General features: G+C 42.9%; 2 protein-coding genes across 2 annotated transcripts in view; both read right to left on the reverse strand.

The window, feature by feature from the left end:
- The window catches only part of LOC129696359 (granzyme K-like), a 53,312-nt gene extending 42,107 nt beyond the window's left edge, over window positions 1–11,205 (reverse strand). The window contains exon 1 of the mRNA XM_055634216.1: window positions 11,120–11,205. Within this exon, the coding sequence (XP_055490191.1) occupies window positions 11,120–11,126 (7 nt within the window). The 5' untranslated portion in view covers window positions 11,127–11,205. The remainder of the gene's footprint in view (window positions 1–11,119) is intronic.
- Window positions 1,599–11,103, reverse strand: LOC129696383 (granzyme K-like). Its single transcript, XM_055634247.1, has 5 exons — window positions 10,126–11,103; window positions 6,606–6,768; window positions 5,266–5,428; window positions 2,398–2,667; window positions 1,599–2,032 (listed from the first exon to the last, which is right to left on the reverse strand). Exons 1-5 carry the CDS (start codon window positions 10,181–10,183, stop codon window positions 1,853–1,855), a joined length of 834 nt encoding a protein of 277 aa, XP_055490222.1. The 5' UTR covers window positions 10,184–11,103; the 3' UTR covers window positions 1,599–1,852.
- Window positions 11,206–20,873: the final 9,668 nt, after the last annotated feature.

Genomic DNA, 20,873 nt, shown 5'->3' on the forward strand with positions numbered 1-20,873 from the left:
GGAGGGGAGAAGGGAGGAAGGAGAGGGTACGGTCGCCCAGCAGCCGTCGGCCTCAGAGTGATCTTCAGCCTCTTCCAATTCCAGGTCTGTTTTCTGGGTCGGGGGGAGTGGAGAGTGTGGGCAGAGAGAGACAGAGAGAGACAGACAGACAGACAGACAGAGAGACAGAGAGTGCAGAGACAGAGAAAGGGCAGAGACAGAGAGACTGCTGGCTGGCGTGGGGAGGCCCTATCCCAAACCCCGGGTTTGGCGCTCACTCCAGCTCCAGGCTCTGCTCGAACCCAGGCAGGAGCCTCCCCACCAGGGATCAACCTGAGGATCCTGAGCGAGGCGGGGGGCGGGCGGTCGTCGAACCGGGCTTTGCCTGCTGCGGCAGTCTCCGGAGAGGGCGAGGGAGAGAGAGAGAGGACAGAGAGACTGCTGGCAGGCGTGTGGAGGCTTCCGTTATGGTCGCTGGTGAGAGAGAGAGAGAGACAGAGAGGGCAGAGACAGAGAGACTGCTGGCGGGCATGGGCAGCGGCTGTGAAAAATGGCGGCTTCTGAGAGGCAGTGCGGGCATCAGCAGCCGTTATGTTCACTGGCCAGCAGGAGGCGACAAAATGTGTGAGTGAGTGGGGGGGGGGGGTGTAGGATTTTATTAAAAAATGGGTAAATTAAAACAAATAATGTTTTGAGGAGTGCAAAATTGAATGTAAAATGTAAAAATGAGCTAGCGACATGACGGAGTTTAATGACAGAGTGCTGGCGTGGCATGGAATCAAAGGCCGAATGTGGCACCCACAAACACACGCAGGCAGGCAGACACGCACACACACACAGTTTTAATATATAGATAGATTGTGAGTTCTTTTTTATTGTATCGCTGCTGGCAAGTTCATTTCACTGCACTTTATTGTGTATGTGATGATTAAATCTGATTGATTGATATCCACGCATCTAATTAGGATGTCTCAGCCAATCCACTGGTCTGGCTGCTGCTTCTCTGCAACCTTCAAAGTAATTACCCCGGTTGCACAGAAAAGCTGGAGAAACTCAGCGGGTGCAGCAGCATCTATGGAGCGAAGGAAATAGGCAACGTTTCGGGCCGAAACCCTTCTTCGGCCCGAAACGTTGCCTATTTCCTTCGCTCCATTGATGCTGCTGCACCCGCTGAGTTTCTCCAGCTTTTCTGTGCAACCTTCGATTCTCCAGCATCTGCAGTTCCCTCTTAAACACAAGTAATTACCCCGGGCTGATTAAAGCTCCCAAAGTATACTCACTTTGGAGAAAGGCTTCCTTCAGCCAATCCACTCACTCGCTGGTCTGGTTGCTGCTCCTCAGCGACCTACAAGGTAATTCTAATCAACTGCTTGTACTAACTCCTTGTGTCCTCCCATCTGATTTCCCAGTCATATTGTCATCCAACGTTCATTTATTTCTCATTATCTTCCCTTTAGCGTGTGCAATCCACAACTGGGATTGGATTTGGGCATTGTAAAGTTTCCTGGGTGAACATAGGCAGACCTGGAATGAGGGGGAGGGGGGAGAACAAATGAGGACCTGGCGTGGGATACTTTGTAACTTTGGCAACGCCCTTTATGTGGCAACTATTTGTATACCTCTGGTATGCAAATAAGGAATTTCACCGTGGCTTGTCCCATGTGACAATAAACTATTAATTCATTCAGTTCGTTTTCACAACCCATAAATCTTACTTCAGAGAACAGGGGATTTCACAATTCTAGTTTTTATTGCATTTTGTGGTAAAATGTTACACAATGTACTCAGATATAGATGGAAGCATGCTGGTTATCTAAGCCAATTGATTGAGCATCATAGTTAGTAAAGCAAAGTGAATTAGCACGCTGATGACTCAATACAGCTTTTCATTGGTCATATTGTAAGCCTGCATGGCAATGGTTTTCCAAATCCAACAAAGGTATTTAGAAACAAAAGTGTAAACTCCAGGCTTTTTGGGATCTGCACATCCTATGCCAAAGGACACAATCCCGGCGTATTTTCCATTGCAAAGCAAAGGACCACCTGAATCACCCTGGAAGAGAAAACAATAAAGATGACAATTCAGTAGAGTCAGATAAAATAACACATCACCAACTTTCAGTCTGAAAACACATCACAATGCTATATTTATTACCCGTGTCCAGCTGGTTTGAGGAGATGGTGATTTTACATCATGGAGCATATGTGCCTAATCAAATTCACAAAGAGTCTTTACGTGGAACAATTTCCTTGAGAGGATAGTAATGTTCAGCTATTTTTTGTTTTAATTACAAAAACAAGCTACTTGTTTCAATGTTTCAATCTATAGAAGGCACCAGTGAATCATTTGGGCTTTTGCACACACTCTGATAGCTTTATGGTCATTTTACTGATAACAATGCTACACAGCACACTCACGTCACACGAATCTCCTCTGCCTTCACTGTCACCAGCACAGATCATGTTCTGGGTTACTTCAGGATTGTGATTGTAATAGTCCTCGCTGTTGCATGTTTTACGATCTATTACTTCTATTGTCACCTCTTGAAGTGTGTCAGATGTAAATTCTTTACTTGTTTGTCCCCATCCTGCCACTAAGCAGGAAGTTCCAGGCTTCAGATCATCGACCATTCCTCCAGGTAGTTTGAGCACATTCACATCATTGTTGATCATTGCATTATTCTCCAGCTGTGATACAATAATAATGTATTCTTATTCTTCAAAGAATGAAAAATATCTTAAACTATTGCTCTATTCAAAAGAGGTTTGTTATTTTCCCTATTTAGTCAAGTCAAGTTTATTCATTACATACACTTAACTTGACTAAATAGGGAAACTAACAAACTATTTAAGTACTTCATTTGCTGAGGTTCTGTCCTTTGCAGAATTAAATGTTTCTTTTTTTTTCTTTTTTTTTCCAGGTGATCAAAGAGACAAGAAAAATTGACCATAAAATGTAATGTCAATTACCCTTCATGTGATACATGAAAATATTGGGGGCGGCTGATGCTCATAAAGCCCTACGCCACTGTCGCGGATGATCGTTCGATTGATTGATCGATTGATCGACTGAGTGAGTGAGTGAGTGCAAGATTCTGCATGGAAATGCTCTTCAGCTCACCAAGTCCACATCGATCGCCCATTCACGCTAGTTTAACCTTTAACCCACTTTCGCAGCCACTCCCGACACACTCGAGACAATTTACAGAGGCCCAAAACGAAGTAACGGGTTGGCGACAAGGTGGCGTAATGGTAAAAGCTGCTGCCCTACAGCGTCAGAGACCTGGGGTTCGATCGTGACAATGGATGCTTGTCTGTACGGAATTTTTACATTCTCCCCATGACCTGCATGGGTTTTCGGGATCGGGGATCTTCTGCTTCCTTCCGCACTCTAAAGATGTACAGATTTGTAGGTTATTGGCTTGGTGTAAATGTAAAATTGTCCCCAAATGTGTGTAGTGTTAATGTGCGGGAATCTCTGGGTCGGTGCAGACTCAGTGGGCCGAAGGGCCTGTTTCTACGCTGTATCTCGAAATTAAACTAAACTAAACTAAAATATCAGCTGAACTATCTGGATGAAACCCACATGGTCCCAAGGAAAACTTGCAAACTCCACAAAGACAGCACCTGAGGTCAGAATTTAACCCAGGCCTCTGGCGATGTGAACAGCAGCTCTCCCAGCTGTGCTATTGTGCCACCCCTGCATGGTTCTTCACTATCTAAATCTTTCTTTGTTAACAAGTAAACTCTAATTAGTCAAACTTAGCTTTGGCTGTTTTACTCTAAAAATATCATATCAGACTGAAAATGAACAAAGTAATTGATGGAAATATAAAGTTGGGAATCCAAATCTTTCAGCACTTTTTGGATGCTTATTTAACGATGATTAAGAAATAATATAGATTGAATGTCATTAATGTCATGTCATTTATTTTCTATGACAGGCTGTGGAGTCAAATCAATGGATATTTTTAAGGCAGAGATAGATAGATTCTTTATTAGTGCGGGTTGCCGGGGTTCTGGGGGAAGGCAGGAGAATGGGGTTAGGAGGGAGAGATAGATCAGCCATGATTGAATAATGGAGTGGGTTGAATGGGCCGAATGGCCTAATTCTGCTCCTATCAGTTATGACCTTATCACCGGATGATCTTAAATATACTTATAATCTTGCTATGTGTCGCTTTGATTATCTTTAGGTTGTTTCCTCAAATAGCATTTTGTTTGCCACCATTTTTGTTTGTCGCCATTTTGTTTGCATTTTGAGCTGCTGAGTAACATATTATGGGTCTTGTTATAAATTAACTCATCTGGGAAAGAAAAGTTATTTTCCATCAAATGAATTTGATTCAAACAATCATGGCTGTTTTGTATCATTTTACTTTCCAATGCCTTAAGTGAACTGTACAATAAGGCAGGGTAAAACATGTGAGTGATACAATATGTTCCTTTCTTCTCTGGGTGGCTTGCTTAAAATTGCCCCCTCATATTCCTGCTGGGATGCTGCTGATTGATTGCGGTAAAATAATTGGCTATTCCAGAGGTGTTTTCTTGCAATAGAGATAAGAAGGAGGATATGTAATTCAGAACATTTCTTGATCTCATTTGAAGATCAGGATATGTTGATACAGAAATTTTCTTCAGGAACCTCTATCATGTCAATTCTTTAATTCGAAATGTTAAGTTTCCTAAACTATAAAAGGAACATTTCCTCATCAGTTCAGTGCACCATCTGACCAAGAAGACTCCACACTCACACGGAGACATCTGATCTCATCTGCGACTAATACAAGTTTATTTTACACAGAAAGTGGCGGGTGCTTGAAACACAGTGCAAGGGGTGGTGGTGGATGCAGGTATGATAGTGGTGTTTTTAGATAGACACATGTATATGCAGGGACTGGAGGGAGATGGAGCATGTGCAGTTAAAAAGGTTTAGTTTAAGTAAGTACCATGTCTGGCACCAAACGACCTGTTCCTGTGCAATGCTGTTCTATGTGCTACATCCTACACCTGGTCAGGTTGCGATAGACTAAAAGTAGGGGGAAAACCCATCAAATGATCATTCCAATGATCCTTGCTGAAAAACTTCCTGACAGGCCTAAAGGAGGAGGACAAGTTTAAGTCTGGTTTCCCCTGGGCCAAACGGCATCCTAGATATCACCGTAAGTAATCTGAAAAATCATTCCCCAAGACATCGAAGACATATTCTTTTGTGAAATTAAACATTGCTAATGAACAAATTAAGGGTTCAGAGCACTGTATACAGATGAATAAGAAAATTCATACTTCCAGCAGCTTGATGTCATTTTCCATAGTACTACCACGGAATTCGGGATGGGGAATCTGTCTCTTGATATGAAATTTTTGTTTACTCGACTCGTTTCGTGAAAGAGAATGTGCACCAAGAACCACTTGAAGCTTCCGTTTTCCACCAATTGTGCCTTCTTCACTAACAATCAAAAAATAACATAATCACACTTTTTTCAAAAAAGGTCATTTTCAGAAATTCATCAGGAAGCCAACCATTAAATATTGAAGTTCATGGAAATATAAGGTATATATATATATATATATATATATATATATATATATATATATATATATATATATATACCACATCATATTTCGTAGTTAACAAATATGCAACTTCCAAATATGCAAAAGGGGTGATCCATACCTAATGATTTGCTCTTAATTAAAAGTCATTAATATACCAATCAAAACAAATTGCTAGTAAGTAATACCCTTAAAGTACTGAAATCATGGGTCTGAAATAGGTATTGCAAAAGTGACCATTCAAATTGAGTCTTTCTAACACAAAAAATGCATTAGCCTGGTGATCTACATATTAATGAAGACATGACCAAACAGTGGAACGTGATAATTCCACACAGGCTAGGATTAGGAACTGATCACAAATTTTCATTCATACACATTAGAGCTTACGTTTATAGATTTTGGAGTGATATTTTCAAAATATTTATAAAATTATTCAAGATAAGAATGGAACCTAATACTGAAATGATTATATTTGGAGTAATGGGAATAAATTGAACACATCTCAAAATTTATTTTTTAACTATGGTTTAATAATAGCAAAAAAATTAATACTTAAATTTTGGAAAAATACATCAATACCAACGCTTAAAATGTGGATTGCAAATATGTTGGACACCGCACATCTAGAGGAAATGCGATTCCTCCTAATGGCTAAATTAGACCAATTCATAACGAGTTGGTCTCCATTCGTCGTCTTCTTGGAATCATATGGTCCAACACAATTGTAAAAACTAACTGTTTCAGGACTGGTCGCGGGTTTGGTCAAGATTGTAAACAATCTCCTTTTTTTTTTCTTTTTTTTTCTTTATGTCTTATTCTCTTTTTTCTATTTCTTTTCCTCAACTTTCTTCACTCATTCGTCTTCTTTTTCTTCACACACTTTATATCTCACGCTTTTCTATCTTTCACTATCTAATTTCTTTTTCTTATTCTAATCTTTCTTTAATATAACAAAAAAATAAGAAGCTGTACATAAAATGTATTATGAAAATATATATTAGGTACTTTGGTGCCATATGATTGTACTTACTTCTAATAAAATAAAATATTTTTAAAAAAAAGCTTACGTTTCACAGTGAGCTGCAGTTAGAATCCATTTACGATTGATCAAAACCCCTCCACAATCATGTACATACTGCCATTTCCTCCACTTAAACTTTTGGAGGGATGCCATATAGGGTCGTGAATGAGGTACAGCATCATGCCCTCCAATAATTTCATCTCCATGATCTGGAACAAATAAAGGATATTTAACTTTTTTTTTCATATTCAGGCTCTGAAGATAACTGACAAAGCCAGCATTTATTGTCCACCCCTAACAAGATTACGGATAAAATGTTCGATGAATTATTCTAAATAGATCTTTACAAGATTAATTGAACAATATGTTATGTAAACAATAATATAAGTAGAACTTTCCAAAAGAGTTGAAGTGAGATTTCATTACAATATCCACTGATGATTAAGAAAGGTGGAGTTTAATTCCCCTTCTTCATGCAATGACATAGTCTGTACTCGTACTCATCAAGAATTTTATAGCACACAGCTTTGGACTGACAAGTGACAAATTGCATTTCACCACATGAACGTTTGGCAATGACCAAGTCTGTGAAGAGGGAACGTTACTGTTTCTCTTTGAAATTCAGTGGCAGAACCAGAAACCAAATTGGACAAAAAAATGTAAATATTATGGTTATAAGGGTATGGCTCCGAGGCTGAATGTCCGACTAATGGTCCAAATGTACTTTATTGTCGCACGTACCTAGGTGCAATGAAATGTCTTTGTTGCATACAGTTCAGTAAAAATCTTACTCTACAAAAGCTCAATCATACTTAATAAAAAATAGAGACAATAGGTGTAGGAGTGGGCCATTTGGCCCTTCGAGCCAACCCGCCATTCAATGTGATCATGGCTAATCATTCCCAAACAGTACCCCGTTCCTGTCTTCTCCCCATATCCCCTGACTCCGCCATCTTTAAGAGCTCTATCTTGCTCTTTCTTGAAAGTATCCAGAGAACCGGCCTCTGTGAGAAAAAGTGTTTTCTCGTCTCCGTTCTAAATGGCTTATCCCTTATTCTTAAACTGTGGCCACTGTTTCTGGACATCGGGAACATGTTTCCTGCCTCAAGCGTGACCAAACCCTTTATAATCTTATATGTTACAATAAGATCCCCTCTTAACCTTCTAAATTCCAGAGTATGCAAGCCCAGCGGCTCCATTCTCTCAGCTTATGATAGTCTCACCATCCCGGGAATTAACCCCTTGTAAACCTACGCTGCACTCTCTCAATAGCAAGAATGTCCTTCCTCAAATAAGAGGACCAAAACTGCACACAATACTTCAGGTGTGAGGTATTTTGGAGGGATGCCATTTGTGCCTGGAAGGTCTTGTTTAACTAATCTTCTTGAATTTTTTGAAGATGTTACACGGGAAATTGATGAGGGTAACGCAGTGGATGTTGTGTATATGGACTTCAGTAAGGCCTTTGACAAGGTTCCTCATGGAAGGTTGGTTAAGAAGGTTCAATGGTTGGGTATTAATGGTGGAGTAGCAAGATGGATTCAACAGTGGCTGAATGGGAGATGCCAGAGAGTAATGGTGGATGGTTGTTTGTCAGGTTGGAGGCCAGTGACGAGTGGGGTGCCACAGGGATCTGTGTTGGGTCCACTGTTGTTTGTCATGTACATCAATGATCTGGATGATGGTGTGGTAAATTGGATTAGTAAGTATGCAGATGATACTAAGATAGGTGGGGTTGCGGGTAATGAAGTAGAGTTTCAAAGTCTACAGAGAGATTTATGCCAGTTGGAAGAGTGGGCTGAAAGATGGCAGATGGAGTTTAATGCTGATAAGTGTGAGGTGCTACATCTTGGCAGGACAAATCAAAATAGGACGTACATGGTAAATGGTAGGGAATTGAAGAATGTAGGTAAACAGAGGGATCTGAGAATAACTGTGCACAGTTCCCTGAAAGTGGAATCTCATGTAGATAGGGTGGTAAAGAAAGCTTTTGGTGTGCTGGGCTTTATAAATCAGAGCATTGAGTATAGAAGTTGGGATGTAATGTTAAAATTGTACAAGGCATTGGTGAGGCCAATTCTGGAGTATGGTGTACAGTTTTGGTCGCCTAATTATAGGAAGGATGTCAACAAAATAGAGGGAGTACAGAGGAGATTTACTAGAATGTTGCCTGGGTTTCAGCAACTAAGTTACAGAGAAAGGTTGAACAAGTTAGGGCTTTATTCTTTGGAGCGCAGAAGGTTAAGGGGGGACTTGATAGAGGTTTTTAAAATGATGAGAGGGATAGACAGAGTTGACGTGGAAAAGCTTTTCCCACTGAGAGTAGGGAAGATTCAAACAAGGGGACATGACATGAGAATCAAGGGACTGAAGTTTAGGGGTAACATGAGGGGGAACTTCTTTACTCAGAGAGTGGTAGCTGTGTGGAATGAGCTTCCAGTGAAGGTGGTGGAGGCAGGTTCGTTGTTATCATTTAAAAATAAATTGGATAGTTATATGGATGGGAAGGGAATGGAGGGTTATGGTCTGAGCGCAGGTATATGGGACTAGGGGAGATTAAGTGTTCGGCACGGACTAGAAGGGTCGAGATGGCCTGTTTCCGTGCTGTAATTGTTATATGGTTATATGGTGTGGTCTCACTAGGGCCCTGTACAGTTGCAGAAGGACCTCTTTGCTCCTATACTCAACTCCTCTTGTTATGAAGGCCAACATGCCGTTTGCTTTCTTCACTGCCTGCTGTACCTGCATGCTTACTTTCATTGACTGTTGAACAAGGAGCCCCAGATCCCATTGTACTTCCTCTTTTCCCAACTAGACACCATTTAAATAATAATCTGCCTTCCTGTTTTTCCTACCAAAGTGGATAACCTCACATTTATCCACTCACCCAACCTGTCCAAGTCACCCTGCATTCTCATAGCATCCTCCTCACAGTTCTCACTCTCCCAGTTCCTTTCTGCCATCTACAAGTCGGGAACGGGTTATCAGGCTCTCAACTTGCTTGGAGCACAAATGTTCCACCAACAGTCAAAAACCATGGCACCTTCCAGGAAAAGAACAGACTTGATCCAGAGGCGATCCAACCCCCCAGATATACACTCCCTCCACCAGTGGCTCATTGTGCCTGCAGATTGTAACTTTTGCAAAGTTCGTTTATTTCCAACAGCAGATTCTGAAAGTTCTGACCTCTATCAGCAAAGAGGATGAATGCAGCAAGAGCAGTATTACATTTTCATTCCAAATCACACACCATCCTGGATTAGCAAATATATTGCCATGCTTACTTCTTCACAAGGTCTAAATCCACACATTTCTGCACTGTAGAAATAAGGTCAACACATGTTTTCAGCACCTCAAACAAGTGTCTCAACTACCATCTTCACAAATGCAGTTAGAAATGAGCAATACCTGTCCCGTTATCGGCACTCCTAAGCGGCAACTTGGACCACATAGGAAGCAAGTGCAGCAGAAACATGGGAACATCACCACTTACAAGTACCACCTTTATTGAAATAAATTATAACATGAATACAATAAGGTTAAATATTCCTTATTTTGTTACTTACAGGCTGGACTTAGAAAGATGACAATTAGCAAAACATACAGATTGTACAGTAGTTTCATCTTCTTTTGCAATGACTCACTATATGATGCCAAACGTTCTCGCGTAATTTATAATAAACTCAGCGGGGAGTGGTTAATTTATGTTAGTTGCATTCTGGTGTTAGGTTGGATTTGCAAATGTTCTGATCTGTATTCACTGTAAACCATGTGGCAGGCTCAGAGCAAACCAGAACATATAATCAAATGTTAGGGGGTTCACAAAAGGTTGGTCTTTAGTTTTAGTTTAGTTTAGCTTATTATTGTCACGTACTGAGGGAAGGTAAAAGGCTTTTGTTCGCATGCTATCCAGTCAAAGAAAAGACAATGCATGATCATAATCAAGCCGTCCAGTGTGCACAGCTAAAGGGTACAACATTTAGTGCAAGATAAAGTCCGATAAAGAACACTAAAGATAGTTAAAGGTCTCTAATTAGGTGAGAGAAGGTCAAGACTGCAATCTCACTGATGAGAGTACCGTGTGTCAGATGCTACATGTTGCTTGAAATTCCGTTCCAATAACTTGATGGCACATGGGACATATTTATTCAAGCCTGCGTGAATGTATAATAAATGATGCCGAAAACTAGCATTAAATTTGAGAAACCATAGACTCAATAAACCACTTTATTGTGGCTTAATTTCAAAAGAAAATAGTCCAATTGAAATGGCATTACTAAACTGGCAGCTTTTTGTCCATAAAAGCCAAAAGATTGTGGAGAGCACTCATCAAAATCCATGATCCATAAGGTGTATGGATCAGCTGTGATCTGATGTGTGTTAGTTAAAATGAACCTGTCCATGTTGACAAGATCAGTTTCAGTTCTAATGCAATGCACTTCATATCATCTATGAGTCAGAAGAAGGGTCTCGATCCAAAACGTCACCTATCCATGCACTTCAGAGATTCTGCCTGACCTGCTGAGTTGCTCCTGTAATTTGTGTCATATTGAGCAATACCTAGCATCTGCAGTTCTCTGTGTCCATATAATCTTTCTCATTCACTTCCATATTATCCCAGGGTCAGTAATCGACATCAACGGGACCTGTGTAATACAAATGAGCGCTGCATTGGTGTGATATCGCCTTTCACATGAGGTGGTTAAACTCTGGCTCAGTTTAGCTCCTCACATAGGCATAAAATACCAATGGTGCTATTTGAAGAAAAAAGTTAAGTTGCTTTGGAACATGCTAAATTCTCAAAAGGCAAAACACATGTGCTACTTCTTTTTAGCCACAGTTCCACTGAACAAGGATACAATGCTGAGCCTTTCCCGACCTTCACCACTCCAACGCCCTCCAGCAGGCCGCAAACCGTCGCCCTACCTGAGTCCCCAGGCTCAGCACCGGGCCTAAAGTCTCCACGCTGCAGACTCTCTGCATCTAACTGCCAGGGTCTAACTGTGTGCTGCGTTCCCCCTCTCCCCCCCCCCCCCCCCCCCCCCACCCCCCCCCCCCCCCACCCCCCCCCCCCCCCACACTGGGAACCTCACTGATTGTTCCATTGGGTCTTCCCCTCCCCCCTCAAACCATGTTACCCCAGCTCTTCCCCACCCACACTATAGTCCTCAAACTCACCCTCCTCCCTGACCAATCCACCACCCCCATACCAGACCATCGCTTCGCCTCCATCCACTCACCTACTTTCCTCCGGCCCCAACCCCCATCAGGGCTGCCAACTCTCACGCATTGAGCATGAGAATCACGCATTTTGCCCAATTCTCACGCTCTCACGCTGATCACAAATTTCTCACGCTCTGTCGTGGGAAATTTTGTAATCAATGAAAATGTAAAAACTTATATCAACTGCATGGTCCGCGGGTGTTGGCGAGCCCGGGCTGAGGGAGGGATGGAAGCAGAAGCAGCGGTGGGGACAGGGAGCCGGGGCTGGTGAGTGTTTGCTGTAGCTCCGGGCATGGAGCAGCCTCAGTGCAAGAGTACCAGGCCATCGAAGGCATCGGAAGCATTGCGCCGCTGCCGTGAGAGTCTCTGTGCCGATTTTGCCCAGGTGACCGGCATGGATTAAGCTGCGGCTCGGTGCATCCTGGAGGACAACCAGTGGCTGCTGGAAATAAGTACCAAGCTCTGGGTAGAAATGGTGGAAGATAGTGGCCTTCAAATGGGAGTGGTTAGAGAAAGCATCCTGCTTGCCTGCTAGATTTTCACTTACTGTAACTGCAGGAAAAATGTTCCCGATGTTGGGGGAGTTCAGAACCAGGAGTCACAATTTAAGAATAAAGGGTAGGCCAGTTAGGACTGAGATGAGGACAAACTTTCTTCATATAACCATATAACCATATAACAATTACAGCACGGAAACAGGCCATCTCGACCCTTCTAGTCCATGCCGAACACATAATCTCTCCTAGTCCCATATACCTGCGCTCAGACCATAACCCTCCATTCCCTTCCCGTCCATATAACTATCCAATTTATTTTTAAATGATAAAAACGAACCTGCCTCCACCACCTTCACTGGAAGCTCATTCCACACAGCCACCACTCTCTGAGTAAAGAAGTTCCCCCTCATGTTACCCCTAAACTTCAGTCCCTTAATTCTCAAGTCATGTCCCCTTGTTTGAATCTTCCCTACTCTCGGTGGGAAAAGCTTTTCCACGTCAACTCTGTCTATCCCTCTCATCATTTTAAAAACCTCTATCAAGTCCCCCCTTAACCTTCTGCGCTCCAAAGAATAAAGCCCTAAATTGTTCAACCTTTCTCTGTAACTTAGTTGCTGAAACCCAGGCAACATTCTAATAAATCTCCTCTGTACTCTCTCTATTTTGTTGACATCCTTCCTATAATTAGGCGACCAAAATTGTACACCATACTCCAGATTTGGCCTCACCAATGCCTGTACAATTTTAACATTACATCCCAACTTCTATACTCAATGCTCTGATTTATAAAGGCCAGCACACCAAAAGCTTTCTTTACCACCCTATCTACATGAGATTCCACTTTCAGGGAACTGTGCACAGTTATTTCCAGATCCCTCTGTTCACCTACATTCTTCAATTCCCTAACATTTACCATGTACGTCCTATTTTGATTTGTCCTGCCAAGATGTAGCACCTCACACTTATCAGCATTTAAACTCCATATAATAGCCTGATAGCTGTGGGGAAGTAGTTATTCCTGACCTGGTTGTTGCATTTGATTCCGATGATGGATTGAGGTCATCAGGGAGTGATGTTCCGCCGACATACGAACTGCCTCCTGATTTCATCATGTAGGAGGTGATTGCATTCAGACCCCGCCACAGCTGCCGAACGTTTGTCTCATCCTCCAGTTTGGAGCAGAAATACCTTTTGGTCTTTTTGATGGCCTTACCAAGGTCACATCTGGACTTCTTGTAGACCACTGTATCATTAGACATGAATGCCCGGTGTCTGGTCTTCAGAAGAGGCGGATCTCAAAGTTCATCCAAGGTTTCTGATTGAGAAACACTCGGAAGATTTTTTTAGGGATGCAGTCCTCCATACATTTCATTAGAAAGTCTGTAACGATTGTGGCGTATTCGTTCAAGACCGTTGCGAGTCCTTGAACATTGCCCAGTCTACAAACTCCAAACAGTCCTGTAGTTGTTCCTCTGCCTTACCCTGGGAAAATCTACTCTTTACAGACCTCTTATCTATATTACTAAAAGTCTGATTTTGACCACTTCCTGTTGTTCTGTATATTGATTTTGGCCATCTTACTCAGATTCCCCCTCCACTGCGCAGGACAAGAGGATTTTTCCCATCAACGAAAAATAAAAGAGTTATTAGTGTTTAAAAAAAGTTGAGATTTCTCTCTCCTGAAGGCCACGCCCCTTCCGGCGTAGGACTATAAAACCGGAAGTGTTAGTGCCTCAGTCAGGTTTGGCAAGATGGCGGAGCGATAGGGTCATGTCTCTCAGTCTGAGCTGTGAATAACTCTGAACACATGTCTACTAAATTGTGAATGGTTTTACTGACCTTTCAGTGCCTTAATGTGGTTGAAAATATAGTTTGGAAATGCTAAAGCTGTGTTGCCTTTGGTTTGGAAATGCTAAAGTCGTGTTGCCTTTGTTTGGAAATGCTAAGCTGTGTTGCTTTGGTTTGCAAATGCTAAAGCTGTGTTGGCTAATTAAAGTTGCCTTGCCTAATTAAAGTTGCCTTGCCTAATTCAAGTTGCCTTGCCTTCTATATAATTAAAAGTCTAATCTTGCCCACTTCCTGTTTGCACAGCATATTGATTTTCAAAAAAAGCGCAAGCATTTCAGGCTGGGATTTTTAGCCATTTTACCCAGAGTCCCACTTCCGCTAGGCGGGACAAGAGGATGTTTCCCATCGATGAAAAAAAAAAAAATTATTAATGTTTTAAAAATGTTGAGATTCTCTCTCCTGTCAATCACGCCATGAAGGTCATGATCCTTCTGGTGGGAGGGAGGGCACTATAAAAGATGGAGGAGGGAGAGTTCAAAACTCGCTGTCTTTAGCGGCCTTGCACCCTGCTTGAAGTATGGAACTGCACTTGAATTTGGGGACCTTGCACCCTGCTTGAAATGATAGGAAACTGGTTGAACTGGTCACACCCTGCTTGAAATTGAATTTCAAAGAATAGCCGTGAGTCAACTGCCAATCCACCAGCTGTGAGTGAGGAGCTGCCAGCACAACAGGCTTGTGTGAGTGAGCAGCCAGCCAAGAATCCATTCGGCCCACAATGTCCCTACTAGCCCTCTGGAAACCAGTCTCACTTAGTCTAGTTTAATTATAAAATGCTGGTAGAACTCAGCGGGTCAGTCAGCATCTATGGAGATAAATAGACAGGCGATGTTTCAGGTTGGAACTCTTCTTCAGACTGCCATTTGCACTTTGCTCAAGATTCAAATATCGGCTTTTCCTTATATCCACCAGATTATTGTGCTGGCACATTTGGTCAAAAGGCAACAATTGTGAGTGGTAATGCTGATTGGAAGATTGAGAGAGAGCGCAAAACTCTCAGAAGAGATATCCTAAGGCAGAGGGAGGTAAATGTGGGACAGATTAAGGAGCTAAATGCTGAATTTAACCCACAATGCAACAGGTGTGACTGGACGAGTCTGAAGAAGGGCCATGACCTGAAACATCGCCTATTCCTTTTCTCCAGAGATGCTGCCTGACCGCTGAGTCACTCCAGCTTTTTGTGTCTGTCTGGTTTAAACCAGCATCAACAGTTCCTCCCTACATACCAGTTTTCATTGGGGGGTGGTAGAGAGAAATAGCAGCTTCCCATTCCCTGGCTTTTAACATCTCAGTTCCCTGTCCTAGGCTCACCACATAAATGTAATCCCAAAGAAGGCAAGTCATGCCTCTATTTTCTTAGAAGTTTAAAAGAAATTTGGCATGTCACAGAATATTGTGACATTGTTCTACAGGTGAAACTGTAGGCAGCATGGTCCAGTGTGGCAATTTCATTGCATGTGCAATGGTGCAGTGCATAAGATTGCACAGTCCTTCTCAGGGATTCAGCTCTTTCTGCTTTCGTTTTTCCTCACAGATTTAGTTTAGTTTAGAGATACAGAAAGGAAAGAGGTCTTTGGCCCACTGAATCCGCACCGACCCAGCGACTTCCCGCACATTAACACTATCCTACACACAATATGGACAATTACCTGTATACCAAGCCAATGAACTACAAAGTTGTACATCTTTGGAGTGTGGGAGGAAACCGAAGATCTCAACAAAAACCAACATAGTCCCATGGGGAGAACTTACAATCTCCGCACAGACAGCCACCCGTAGTCGGGATTGAACCCGGGTTTCTGGCACTGTGAGCAGTGTAAGGCAGCAACTCTGCCGTTACACCATGGTGCTGCCCTATAATTTTTGAACAAGGTTTGTTGTGCAGACCAAACTATATACCCTCTATATTACTAAAACTAAGATCTTGACCTTTTCGACTTTCTGTTTCATGATTCCGAGAGAACATCGTCACTATGACCGTCATTTTTGGACACCTCGCTCAGAGTCCCCTCCCAAAAACCGGATTGGAGTGGAGGATTTTTCCCATCAATGAAAATCTGGGAATTATTCATGTTTTAAAAAAGGTCGCCATTCTCTCTACTGCTCCCCACTGGTGGCAGGGGGAGGACTATAAAAACCCGAAAGTGTTGTGCCTCACTCAGACTCTGCAAGCCTAAGGAAGCAAGAGGGTCAACGGCTCTCTGAGCTGCGAATAAACACTGACAACACATGTCTACTCCACTGTGAGTCCCCTCGATGTGGTTTTCAGAAAATATGTTTGTTGCTTGCAATGTCTTCGCCAAATTGGCTTGGCTTTTAAAAGGCTTTTCAACATTTTTCGGATGGATTAAACGTGAATAAACATTTTATTTAGATCAGGACTGTGTTTAATTGCAAATGTGGCGCTCATTCCATGACTTCCGCTTAGTGGCAAGCTTGTTTTGCCGATTACCTCATTTCTGGTTTAGCGACAAGATGGCGCTGATGCGTCATTTCCGGATCGTGGCTCAAGATGGCGCTGGCTGCAGAGGCACGGAGTGAAGACATTGTTGAATAATTCAAGAGAGCTTTACTGCTCTGTCGCTGGTGAGTGTGTTTGTTGGAGTTATTTAAAGCACATTTTGCTTCAGCAGCAGCCTCGACAGAGGCTTTTAACATGTGAAATCAGTTGGTTTACCACACTGTCTGTTCACCCAGGTTACTTGGCATTTGAGTATTGGTGTGTGTGTGTCGTGAGCGTGTGTGGTGTGGTGTGTGTGTGTGTGTGAGTGAGCGTGTGGTGTGTGTGGTGAGTGAGTGAGTGAGCATGTCTGTGTGTGTCTGTGTCTGTTGTGAGTGTCTGTGTGAGTGGTCTGTGAATGAGTGTGTGAGTGGATGTACATGTTGTGAGTGTGTAATGCGTTTGTGTGTATGTGTGTCTGTGTGTGTCTCTGTAAGTGTGAGTGTCCTGTATGTGTGGGAGTGTATGCGTGTGCTGCTTGCTTGAATGCTGTGAAATTGATTTGCTGGCCTGCCCTTCGCTTGGAGTGCTGCGAGGTTGGACTTTCTGTCTTCTGCCAGCTCTCTGTTTGGGTGCTGTGAGGTTGGGACTTGCTGCCTGCACTCTTGCATGCTTGGGGGACAAAGCGTTTGCCTGTGACAGGGACCCAACGGGTATCAATTGTTCTAGTTTAATTATAAAATGCTGGTGAAACTCAAGCGGGTCAGTCAGCAAAACAATGGCGGTAAATGGACAGGCGATGTTTCAGGTTGGGAACTCTTCTTCAGATTGTCATTTGACATTTTGCTCAAGATTCCAATATAGGGGCTTTTCCTTATATCCAACCATTTTAATCATGGTCAAAGCCGCCACGTACCAAATCAGTTTAAACACATTAAACTTGTTCAGCAAACAAATGCTATTCAACAAATTTAAATTATGTTCAGCATTCAACAATTTAACGCAGGAGACTTCCAATAAAAACAGAAAATTAGCAAACTATTGCAGGTCTATTTGCAGATGATCAGGAAACATGAATCATCCTTTGTTTGGAAAACTGCAGCAGTTGGTTTGCAGTGTATCTCAACCTTGCGAAATGTACTGCATGTGAATTTTCACATGTCCCGTTGGCCAGTGGTTTGAGATTCAATCTTGCAGATGAATGTATCATTAATGATGAAACCCACCCAGTGCCCCACCAAAACTGGTCTTCACAAGTGAGCTTTGCAACAGCATTCTTCAATAACATGATGATGTTTTAAATGTTCATTTGCTTTACTGAAACCGTTTGCAATGTAGGTTCAAAGTTTTCCCACACACAACAACAATAGTGCAAGTGAAGTCCATCCCAACGCAATACAGTCATAAAAAAAACAGGACTATATGTTGCGGGGAGACAGCAGTGAACCATTTGACCATTTGATCCCATTCCATCATTCATTGACACATGGTGGTGCCACTGTAGAGCTACTGCCTCACAGAGCCAGAGACCTGGGTTGCGATCTTGACCAAGGGTGCTGTCTGTCCGGAGCTTGTACGTTCTTGTATGGACCTGCGTTGGTTTTTGCTGAGTGCTTCCGGTTTCCTCCCACACTCCAAAGACGTACAGATTTATAGGTAATTGACTTTGGTGAAATATGTAAAAATTATCCCTAATATGTGTAGGATAGTGTTAATATTCGATGATCGCATGGTTGGCACCGACACAATGGGCCAACAGGGTCCTGCTTCCGCGCTGGTATCTCTTAACAACAAAAAAAAATCTCTAAACGAAACTGTAGTTAATTTAAATCTTCAATTTAATCTTCATCTCAATTCCCTGTCATTCTCAATTTATCTTTCCTGCACTACTCCACTTTGCTTGAACCCCCCTTGTATCCAGAAAATTATCACCTTGGGTTTGAATAGCTCAGACTGAATATCCTGGATCTGTTCTTCACAAAAGAGTAGACAAACAATCTTCCTGATATAGTAGTGGGCCCAGAGTGATCTGGGTCCGGAGGAACTGACGGAAATCCCAATTTGTTTAGAAATGGTGTTTGGATAGACTGATGGACTGAAGGCTGATAAATCACCAGGGCCTGATGGTTTGCATCCCAGGGTTACTTAAGGAAGCCGGGCTTTAGAAATCGTGGGAATGCATTGGAGGCGCAGAAGGTTAAGGGGGGACCTGATAGAGGTCTTTAAAAGGTGATGAGAGGGCTGCTGACAGCAGTTGATGTGGACAAGCTTTTTGCTTGTTGCAATAGGGAAATATTAACACAAGAGGAACATGACTTCAGAAATTAAGGGGACATGAAGTTTAGGGGTACCATGAGGCGAACTTCTTTACTCAGAGGAGTGGTAGCGGTTGTGTGGAATGAGCTCCAGTGGAAGTGGGGGGAGGCCCAGGTTCGTTGGTTATCATCAATTAAATATATTGGAGAGGCATATGGATGAGAAGGGAATGGAGGGTTATGGTATGAGTGCAGGCAGGTGTGACTAAGGGGAAAAAAGTTGTTCGGCACGGACTTGTATGGCCGAGATGGCCTGTTTCGCTGCTGTCTTTGGTATATGGTTATATGGTATGTATGGTTATTGGTGGATAATTTTTTCAATGTTCTATAAACTATAAACTTCGGTTCAGTTTCCTGTGGAATGGATTGTAGCTAATTGTTATCCCACTTTTTCAAGAAAGGGCGGAGAGAATAAACAAGGAATACAGACACGTTAGCCTGACATCGGTGTGGGTACTATGCTGGAGTCATTATACACGATTAAATAGACAAAACATTGGGGATTAGGCATAACAAGGATCGGTCCATTCAGCATGGATTTACAAAGGGGAAGGGGAAATCATTCCTGACTAATCCCCTGGCCTTTTTTAAAGATGTAAACTCAGGAAAATGGGAACCGGGAAACTATAGCCAGTGGCGATGTCGGGTTGGACCTGGGAGGGACTTGTCGCCGTCCAGACCACAAGCAATTAATTAAAAATTACGATCAAGGATCCCGGCATGTAGGAGATTAGTGGGTCAAAATTAGGGCATATGTTATTGGAGTGCTGTTACCTTGGTAGAGAAATTGTTTGCGTCGATACCGGACACAAAAGAGTATGGATTAACTGGCTCTCCCTTTACGTGCAACTGCGCAGGCAGTGCAATAGTTGGCTACGCAAAGGTGCGGGCTTCCATGAGTGCCCTAGCGGACTGGGGGTGTGTGCTGCGTTTTTGCTATATACATCAAAGGATTGTTAATGAATGTTTCAAAGTAACATTAGCAAATTTTGCAGTATGACACAAAAGCTTGTGGTACGTGTGAACTGGGTACTGATGTTGGCTACGAATGATTCACAGATTGACATTTGGACCGGTTTGGGGAATGGCATATACATGGGCAGAATGACTATTAATGCGGATTAAAGCATGTGTAGTTTAATCCATTTGGTACACAAAACCAAGAAGGCAGATTACCTACATACTAAATGGCGTAAAGTTGGGAAAGGGGAAAGTACAACGGGATCTCGGGGTCCTTATGTACATCATCTACTCGAAAGTAATAACATGCAGGTACATTATGCTATTGAAGAACTGCAAATGGCATGTTGGCCTTTATAACAGAAGACTCGAATATAGGAGCAAAGAGATCCTTCTGCAGTTGTACCGATACATAGTGAGACCACACTGGAGAGTATTGTGATGCATTTTCGGTCTCCTAATTGACGGAATGAACTTCTGCTATTGACGGGGGGTTCAGCGCATAATTCCCTGGGATGGCGGGACTGTCCATATGCTGAATAGGAATGACCAGCTGGACTTGTCACCTCTGGAGGTTTAAAAGGCTGAGAGGGAATCTCATGAAAATAATACACGACATTTATAAGGGATTTGGACACGCTAGCGGGCAGAAAACAAACTGTCTCCCCGATTTGGTGGATTCCATCACCAGGAGCCACCATTTCGTAGCACCCATCTCCTTGGTCGCCTGAATCCAATGGAAGGTGAGTCGAGAGCTGAGTGGTGCACCTACTGTAAGGTACTAGTCGGACGCAGCAGAGGCAAGTGCTGAGAACCCACCAAAGGCGCGGCGATCATGCGGGCATGGCGCTGGGGTCCCGGCATATATAATTCATCCAAGGCCGCCTTGAGCATTCTCCCTTCCAACCGAGTTGGCCCAGGTGAGGGACTGCACCCTGTGCGCCGAGACAGGAAGGATGGTCTTGGTGCCAGAACGCAAGGACGTCCTCTGCAGCTCCACATAGCTGCCGAGAGTGAGTGGCATCACTGTG

The sequence above is a fragment of the Leucoraja erinacea genome, chromosome 1 (assembly GCF_028641065.1).
Source record: "Leucoraja erinacea ecotype New England chromosome 1, Leri_hhj_1, whole genome shotgun sequence".
Classification (NCBI taxonomy): domain Eukaryota; kingdom Metazoa; phylum Chordata; class Chondrichthyes; order Rajiformes; family Rajidae; genus Leucoraja; species Leucoraja erinaceus.